This window comes from Lipotes vexillifer, unplaced genomic scaffold, assembly GCF_000442215.2.
Source record: "Lipotes vexillifer unplaced genomic scaffold, Lipotes_vexillifer_v1.1 scaffold6, whole genome shotgun sequence".
Classification (NCBI taxonomy): Eukaryota; Metazoa; Chordata; class Mammalia; order Artiodactyla; family Lipotidae; genus Lipotes; species Lipotes vexillifer.
This window is the reverse complement of record NW_006799037.1, coordinates 2664112-2672934: the sequence shown is the minus strand read 5'-3', so window position 1 is coordinate 2672934 and position 8823 is coordinate 2664112. Positions and strand designations below refer to the sequence as shown.

The 8823-nt window shown below is 48.2% G+C and overlaps 1 protein-coding gene across 1 annotated transcript in view; it reads right to left on the bottom strand.

Moving 5' to 3' along the window:
- The window catches only part of LOC103069359 (protein-methionine sulfoxide oxidase MICAL2), a 117697-nt gene that overhangs the window by 42061 nt on the left and 66813 nt on the right, over positions 1-8823 (bottom strand). The window contains 2 exon segments of the mRNA XM_007471410.1: positions 2054-2154; positions 5670-5825. Of these exon segments, the coding sequence (XP_007471472.1) occupies positions 2054-2154; positions 5670-5825 (257 nt within the window).

Genomic DNA, 8823 nt, shown 5'->3' with positions numbered 1-8823 from the left:
GGCCCGGAGATCGGCAGGAATAGATGGGGAAGCAGGTCAGTCAGTCATTCAACAAACATTCACTCAGCACCTTGTGCATCTCGAGGAAGACGCTGACCCATACAGGGACAGGAAAACAGGGGACTTGCCATTCCTCTGGGAGTGAGAGAAGAATGGTATTTTAAGTAGCTCGGGGTAGACGGGTCAGCTCCCAGCTTATGCAAATGCTATAGAGCTTGGCTGGACACCTGGAGACTCAAGCCAGGGCTCCTGAACCAAATGGTGTCCAGTTCTCCCATGTCCAGCCATGGCCTCCAGTTTCTAGAGTTCATGTCTTATACCTAGAGGGCCCTCTGCACCAGCTCAGCTGATACTCCCAGATTCTCTGAGGGAGAAGGAAGGCCTTGATGAGGACAACTGTGGGCCTGGGATCTGCTCCCAGCTCCTGCAATAATTATGGGACCAGAGCGAGGAGCTCCCACCCACCTGTGCCATGACACAGAGCCTGAGAGGGGAGCATGGAGGGGCTTTGACAACTGCCAAAAAATCAAGTCACCATGAGCAACATGTTGTGGCCAGGACAAATACCCTGGGATGACCTGGGGGAACCTTAGCATCTCAGCAGGCCAGAGTACTCAGCCAGTGAAATAGGAACCCCAAGTCAAACTTGGCCGGCCTTTCAGGGGTGGGATAAACAAGAGTCTCCCTAGACCCTCCCCTGCAAAGGTACCCTCTGCGCCTGCACCCTGGACCCCAAATAGTCCTCCACTATCTGACACAGGTATCTCAATAGGGGAGGTAACTTTGGGAGGGACACCTGTGGAACAGAGGGAAAATGGGGACATGGCCTCACCTCCCCCAGACCAGATCAGCAGTGGGGCACCAGATGTTGAAACGCACTGCTCGCACATCTGCTGACTGTGCTAAGTAGGCTTCATTCAACCCCACCCTCGCCCCCCCACCCCCCGCCAATTCCCAGCCTTCTGTCCAGCAGCTTGGGCTCTCAGCAAAGCCCTGAGCTGATGTGGAGGAGGCCCAGGGGAGGGCTGGGTTACTAAAGCTGCCCAGCCGGCTGCCAGCACAAGCTGGCGTGAGGATAGGCACATTCTTCTCTGACAAGCAGCAATGAATGGTCACCGTGCTGCCTGGGCTACAGGCCGACACCCCAAGAGCAGGCTGACCTTGGTCTGCATGATCCTTATCTTAAGGGTACAGCAGCAGCAGCAGCAGCTGCAGGAACAGGGTCTCTGGAGGGATTGAAACCTGACCAAAGAAGGTGCCAGCCTGGTGCTGGCCACTCCATGTGCTCCTTCCTTGCAGCCCTGCTCTCTGTATAAGCATGAAGGTGCAAAGGCAGGAAGCAAAGGCCAGGAAGCCAGCAGGACAATAAAGCAAGTGTCCAAATCAGGCAGAGAAGTTATGGAGGGAATCTACCAACTTGCTACATGCCAAGTGCTCTGTATACGTTTTAAAATTTATTCCTCTGAACAATCCTTTTAGATAGAAACTATTACTCCTATTCTGCAGACAAGAAGACTGAGGTTCAGAGAAGGCAAACAGCTTAGTCACAGTCCTGAGTTAATGCGTGGCAGAGCGAAGATTCAACTTGAGTCTTCTTGACTGCAATAGGGCTTTCCCCCATACCATGACAAGGGGGGCCGCCGCGTGAAATTAACAAGTGAAACTGCCTGGATCCCACTAGGACAAGGAGCCCCCATCTGCCTCCAAAGTATGTGTGTGACCTCCCAGAAAAGGAGGCAGGGATGAGACACTTGAAAGGAAAAGACTCAGCTGATCTCTCAGTGGTTAAGAACCCACACTAACAGCTGGGTAAGAATTTCAGCATTTCCCCCTCCCGCACCAGCCCAGCTCTCTGCAGAAACACCTCTGCCTCTATTGTTCATCCAACACACTCATGCACCACCAAGGAGAAGGGCGTGGTGGATGGTGGTCCCTTCCCTCTTCCTCCCATTACTCAGTTTCTGGCAGGATGACATCTGCTCCCACACTTGCTGATGCTGCCAGCCCAGGTCACAAAGGGAAAGACAGGACATCATAGCCAAGCGATACGTACGTTAATGATGACACCTTTGTCAAGCAAGCTCTGCTTCTTGGCAGTCATGACAAAATAGTGGGTGCAGTCCTTGTAGTAAACAATGTTCTCAAGATCAATCCCTGAAAAGAGAAGGTTCATGGACTCAGTATTATTTCCTCAACGCCTACTGTGTGTCAGGAGCCCTGCTTTGCCTCATTACAGGTCTCACTATTTACCTGCAGAATATTGGTGTTAGACAAGTTTTTAAGACATACAGGGCGAGCAAAGGTAAGATCAAGGGCCAGAATTTACCCTAGTCACCACAGTCCCACAAAGATACTATTTCTTTTCTTTTTAAATTGAGATATAACATTGTGTAAGTTTGTGTACAACATGTTGATTTGATACATTTTTTTAAAAAAATTTTTTATACTAATTATTATTTATTTATTTATTTTTGGCTGCGTTGGGTCTTTGTTGCCATGAGCAGGCTTTCTCTAGTTGCGGCGAGCGGAGGCTGCTCTTTGCTGCTGTGTGCAGGCTTCTCATTGTGGTGGCTTCTCTTGTTGCGGGGCACGGGCTCTAGGCACGCAGGCTCAGTAGTTGTGGCGCATGGGCTTCGTTGCTCCGCGGCACGTGGGATCTTCCCGGGCCAGGGCTCGAACCCGTGTCACCTGCATTGGCAGGTGGATTCTTAACCACTGCGCTATATATTGCAATATGATTAAGCCACTGTTTTTCTTTTTTTTTTTTTAAATAAATTTATTTATTTATTTAATTATTTTTGGCTGCATTGGGTCTTGTGCACAGGCTTCTCATTGCGGTGGCTTCTCTTGTTGCGCAGCAGGGCTCTAGGCCAGAGGCTCAGTAGTTGTAGCGCATGGATTTAGTTTCTCCGTGGCATGTGGGATCTTCCCGGATCAGGGTCCGAACCCGTGTCCACTGCATTGGCAGGCGGATTCTTAACCACCTCGCCACCAGGGAAGTCCCCTAGCCACTGTTTCTTTTAAAACTCATAAAGCCCTCTGGGGCTGTAGCCCAGTATCTCCAAGTCACAGCTGAGTACGTGCTGCAGGAAGGCACAGTGCTGTCTGTGGCATGGCACCTAAGTGGCAACAGAACCAGGATTTGAACCCCAGCCTGTCTGATTCCAAGTCCCATCCACCGTTTCCCCCATGTGACCAGAGATGCAAAGAGCTGTGTGAATTCTCCAAAGACTGCTAAGGGACATTTCCACCATCCCCCTGTTATGTGTGAAAACCCAGGTGCCCTGGTAGAAAAACTCAATCAGAGGACTGGGTTGTATCTGTGCTTTCCACCAACTGCAAAAGACTTTACAGATTAGGTTTCTGCCTTTAAAACAATGCCGTAAGATGACAGCTTAGTTCAGTGTTTCTCAAAGTAGGATCCCTAGCCAGCAGCAGCAGCAGCAGCAGCAGCAGCATCACCTGAGGACTTATTAGAAATGCAAATAACTGGAGCCCGACCCCAGGCCTACAGAATGGGAAACTCTGGGGGTCTGGCCAGCAATCTGTGCTCGAACAGGCCATACAGGTGATTCTGATTCACACTCAAGTTTGATAACCACTGGTTTGGTTTCTTTGAAGGGAGAGAAAGGAACAGAGGCAAGGCAACTTATCAGCAGTTATCACAGAGGCTGCTGGGTAACCATGGAAACCCCTTTATGACCGTTAAATAGGAAACAGCCATCAATGCACAGGGCCCCCAGAGGATGTGAGGAAATACATCAGCTCTCATTCTGTGAGGAGCATTGTTGTCCAGCAATGGCCAAAGGTGATGACCTTTGCAAAGTGCAAAGGAAGCTCATTGAAACATTTGGAAAAACAAACTTGATGTCCTGTCATAATTTATATTTGGTGGTTTATTTAAGCATTTATTTTCTTGGTTTTTGAGGTGAAGAGAGGGCTGGAGAATTCTGAAATCATTCAAGAGGACATAATATGCTGGAAGGAAATACTTTTTTTTTAAAATAAAATAATGCCACTATAGTGACACTCAGAGGGTCATGCAGTGGATACACATTGCGGTGGCCAGTAAGCAGCAGAGCCTGGCTCAATAACTAATCCCGCTCCTAGAAAGCTAATATCTTACGGAAGTAATCCAAAGCAAGTAGTTTTATTGGTAACAGTAAATAACTGAAAGGTTTAAATCAGACGTCTGCAAGCTTTTTCCTAAAGCGCCAGAGAGTAAATATTTTGGGCTTTGTGGGCCATCCAGTCTGTGTCGAAAGCCCTCATGGCATCAATGTAAACAAACCGGCCTGGCTGCATTCTAATAAACCTCTGCTTATGGACTACAAAATCTGAATTTCATAAATTTTCAATTTGTCCCCCAAATTTCTTCTTTTGATTTTTCTGCAGCCATTCAAACTATATTAAAAACCATTCTTAGCTTGAAGGCAATACAAAAACACATGGTAGGTTTGCCAACCCCTGGTTTAAATGCTTCAGCAGTGGGTGACAATATATCCACTTCAAGAGCTATTCTGACAGACCTGACCATCAGTAGGACTGGGCACAAAGGACAGTATTTAAAATGTGATGCTGAATGAGAAATGGAGAATAACAGGATTATTATGGTAAAAGCTCTAGCCATGTAAAAAGTAAGGATGCAGGTGGAAGATTACCATAAAGGACTACATGAAAACGAGGACTGTTCCTGTGCTAGGTGGTGCTGGGTGTTAATGATTTATTTTTAGTACAAAACTTCTATTTAACATTGTTACACTGCCTTTTCAAGGAGAAATATATATATTTCCAAATCAGGTTAAAAAGAAAGGGAAAAAATCTTAAATTTACTTAACTGGGAGCAGGAATTTCACCCCTCTTCGCCCTCACCCTGCTTTATTTTTTCTCCACTATCCTTACAGACCACCTGACATGTTATTTGATTATTGATGGTCCCTCCGCAACCCATAGACTATAAGCTCCCAGAGAGGGGGTTTGCTTGTTTTGCCCACTGCTCTATCTCACGCCCTTGAACAGCATTTGGCACACAGTAGGTGTTCAATAAATATCTGTTGAGTAAATGAATGAATCCCTTCTTTCTTCAAGTCCCATGGTTTGGGGATAACTGATGCCCCTGGGTGGGTGTCGTGCCCCACCCCCGCCCCGGCATCCGTGACTGTTCCTGAGAGAGAGGGCAGCGGGTGCACTGATAAAAGCACCTATGCTTCTTCAGGGACCACCCACAGGCTACTGGCTCCCCCTCAGAGCGCTCCGGGATCTCCACATTGGCGTCGGGCCTAGATTCACCAGCCTGCGTTAGGATGGTTTCCATGGCTGTCCCTCCCTAGACAGGAGCCACTATTGGGAGGGTACCGTGTCAACCTCGACTGTGTATCCCATGACATTGAGTGTGGCATTCAATGGGCACTCAGTAAATATCTCCTGAGTAAATAAATGTTTATCTATTTTCATGTACAACATCTAGAACTTTCCCTCAAGAATCCCTCTTGTCCCCGAAGGAATCCTGCCCATTATTAATCCTTAAGAGAAATCCCTGCTTCCACTTTACCAGCGTGAGTCTCCTGTTCCCAAGAGCTGGGAAAGCTGAGTGCCCTCCTCCCCCAACCCCTGTACGCTACAGAGAAGCATGGACGATGGCCTGGTTTGGAGAAAGGTGAGGATCCCACCTGTTTCTTCTTTAAGATCCTGAAAAAATTTCTGATTGAAGATGAAAGCCACGCCGCTAATCTCTTCCACCTTAGCCTCAGCTGTGCTGTTTCTGTTTATGAAGTTGGCGGTGATCGCAATAGCCAGCTTCCCACGGAATTCTTTTCTTCTGAACCCTGTGGGAGGAAAAGGGGGAAAGTGGGTCTTTCTTCTGGATTTGGTGTGAAAACTGGAAAAGATTACTGAGAAAGCTATTCTCAGATGGCCGACAGGCCAGTGAAACCAGAACTTTGGATCTAGAGAACAGGGGGCAGGCAGAAATGCTGAGGTTTGTCCCCGAGGAGAAAACCCGTTGGAGGCCTTTCAAAGTCTGTGGGACTTTTTCCTTTTCTAAAATCTACAGGACCAATTATCCTGGTTAGGCTTCCACAAACAAAAGGCTAAACTGTGCTTCTCCAATGGGCAATCACAGGGCTCATCCTTTAGAGGATGTGTTAGGCATTGCTGCAAGGTAGTCTCATGAAAGACCCATCTGTACTTTAAACTTATACAACTGAAACTACGTTGTCAGCATTTCTCACGGTTTCTTCTTTTCCCCCTTTGAACAGTAGAATTATGAGACTGAATTCCCGTGCAACAGAGATTTTAACAAATTTTCTTTCTACCTCCAGTCCATAGTGACTGGCAATAAATGTACAATTAATAGATGGAAATCTAACTTGCAATTATTTTAGTTCAGTGATTAATCGAGGTTCTTAACAGTTTTCAATGGTATACACTGAGACCGCTTTTTAATGGCCGTAAGAATTCTGCACCCAATTACAATATGGGTTCTTTTTTCCTCCCACGCCGACAGGCAATTCCAGGACAGCAGCTGGGTGTCCTACACTTCAACTCAATTCTGACACTGTCTACTCAGAGATGGCATCAGATCCCACAGGTTAAGGGCTCAGTCCCACCAGACTGCCCCCCACTTCAGATAAGCCCATGTTGTCACCTGTGCTTCTGACTAACCAGCTATAGATTGTAGGTTCAATGACTCCCTCTTTGGATTTGATTAATTTTCTAGAGTGGCTCTCAGAACTCAGAGAACATCTTACTTCCTAAACAACTCGGGAATAGCCAGTTGGAAGAGATGCTTAGAACAAGTTACGGGGAAAGGGCGTGGAGCTTTCACGCCCTCTCCAAACAACGTGTTCACCAACCTGGAAACTCTCCACACCGTCTCCTTTGGGTTTTTGTGGAGGCTTCATTACAGATGCCGGGTTGATAAAATCACTGGCCATTGGTGACTGAAACCAATCTCCAGCCCCTCTCCCCTCCCAGGAGGTCAGAGGGTGGGACTGAAAGTTCCAACTCTCTAATCACTTGTCTGGCTCCCCGGGCAACCAGTCCCCTCCCTTCCCTAAAACTCTCTTCATTAACATAAACTCGGTGTGAAAAGGAGCTTGTTCTGAATAACAAGACACCCATTTCACCCTTATGGCTCTGAATTGATTTCAGGAACCGCGGACAAGAGGCCAAATACCATAACAAAAAATGCTCCTATTTGCCCTTATCGCTCAGGAAATTCCAAGGGTTTGGGTAGCTGTGCCAGAAAGGGGACAAAGACCAAATATAATTGCCTTATTATAAACCACACTATCACAGGCAGTTACACAGAGGATCACAAGCAGGTGGTCCCGTTTCAGTGGACCACCTCCTCCTAATCCCTTTTCTTTTTAGCATCTGTCTTTTCCTGAAGCCCTGAACTTCCCCGCCACCCCAAGTACTGCTGTTTACTTTGCTTAAGGCAAGGCATTTGTCTTGCTAGCAGACGGAACCATTGTCTTCAGCACCTGTGGGAATTCCCCTCACATTGGCTTACCAGACAGTGAAGCCTCTTGGCGATTCCCAAACTTCTTTGTCAAAAATCCCTTTGACTAAAAACCCTGGGTTGGGATTCCCTGGTGGCGCAGTGGTTAAGAATCCGACTGCCAATGCAGGGTACACGGGTTTGAGCCCTGGTCCGGGAAGATCCCACACGCCGCGGAGCAACTAAGTCCGTGCACCACAGCTACTGAGCCTGCGCCCTAGAGCCCGTGAGCCACAATTACTGACCCTGTGTGCCACAACTGCGGAAGCCCGCGTGCCTAGAGCCCATGCTCCGCAACAAGAAGCCACCGCTATGAGAAGCCCGCACACCGAAACGGCCCCCGCTCGCCATGACTAGAGAAAGCCTGCGCACAGCAACGAAGACCCAACACAGCCAAAAATAAATAAATTTTAAAAAATAACCTTGGGTTTCTATACATTACTCCCTCATTTTGGTTCTTCATTAGACCTTTGTGGAAATGGTCAAAATGGCCACTAGTTTCTAGTATCTAACTGGGGTGATTTTGCCCCCCAGGGGCATTTGGCCAAGTGTGGAAACGGTTCTGGTCGCCACAACTGAGGGTACCGCTAAGCATCCTACAACGCACAGGACAGTCCCCACCACAAAAACTGGCCCCCAATAGCCAATAGTGCCCATTGAGAACCCTGCTCTAGTCTGCTTACCTGGTCCTCAGTTGCTCAAGTGGTTCTCCCCCTTCCTGCCCTGCTTTTCATGTTCACAAAACATCAAACCATCCCTCAAGCTGATCATGGATCCTGGATTTTTATATTCACACTTACAGTTTTCTCAAACCATCAGAATGGGCTCAAAAATTCTAACAGTACAGCATTCAGGTTGGCAGCTTAAAATTTTTTTGTTTGATATCCATTATTGATTGCTTGGGGCGAGGGAGTGGGTATGGAAGTGAAGAAATAGGAAAGGAGCAGCGGGTGTATAGCAGGTGGGAAGTGCCTGAGCTAGGCAGACTACATACGCATCCTGAGTTCTGTGAGATCAGCCCTAGTTTAGGGAGGGTGTTCTGGTCTCAGAGAAGGTGCCCTCCCCAGCAGACATCTGCAGCCTGCAGCCCTTGAGCAGGACAAGCTCAAAATGCAGACCTGTCGGGCTTCCCTGGTGGTGCAGTGGTTGAGAGTCCGCCTGCCGATGCAGGGGACGTGGGCTCATGCCCCGGTCCGGGAAGATCCCACATGCTGCGGAGCGGTTGGGCCCGTGAGCCATGGCCGCTGGGCCTGTGCGTCCGGAGCCTGTGCTCCGCAATGGGAGAGGCCACAACAGTGAGAGGCCCGCGTACCGCAAAA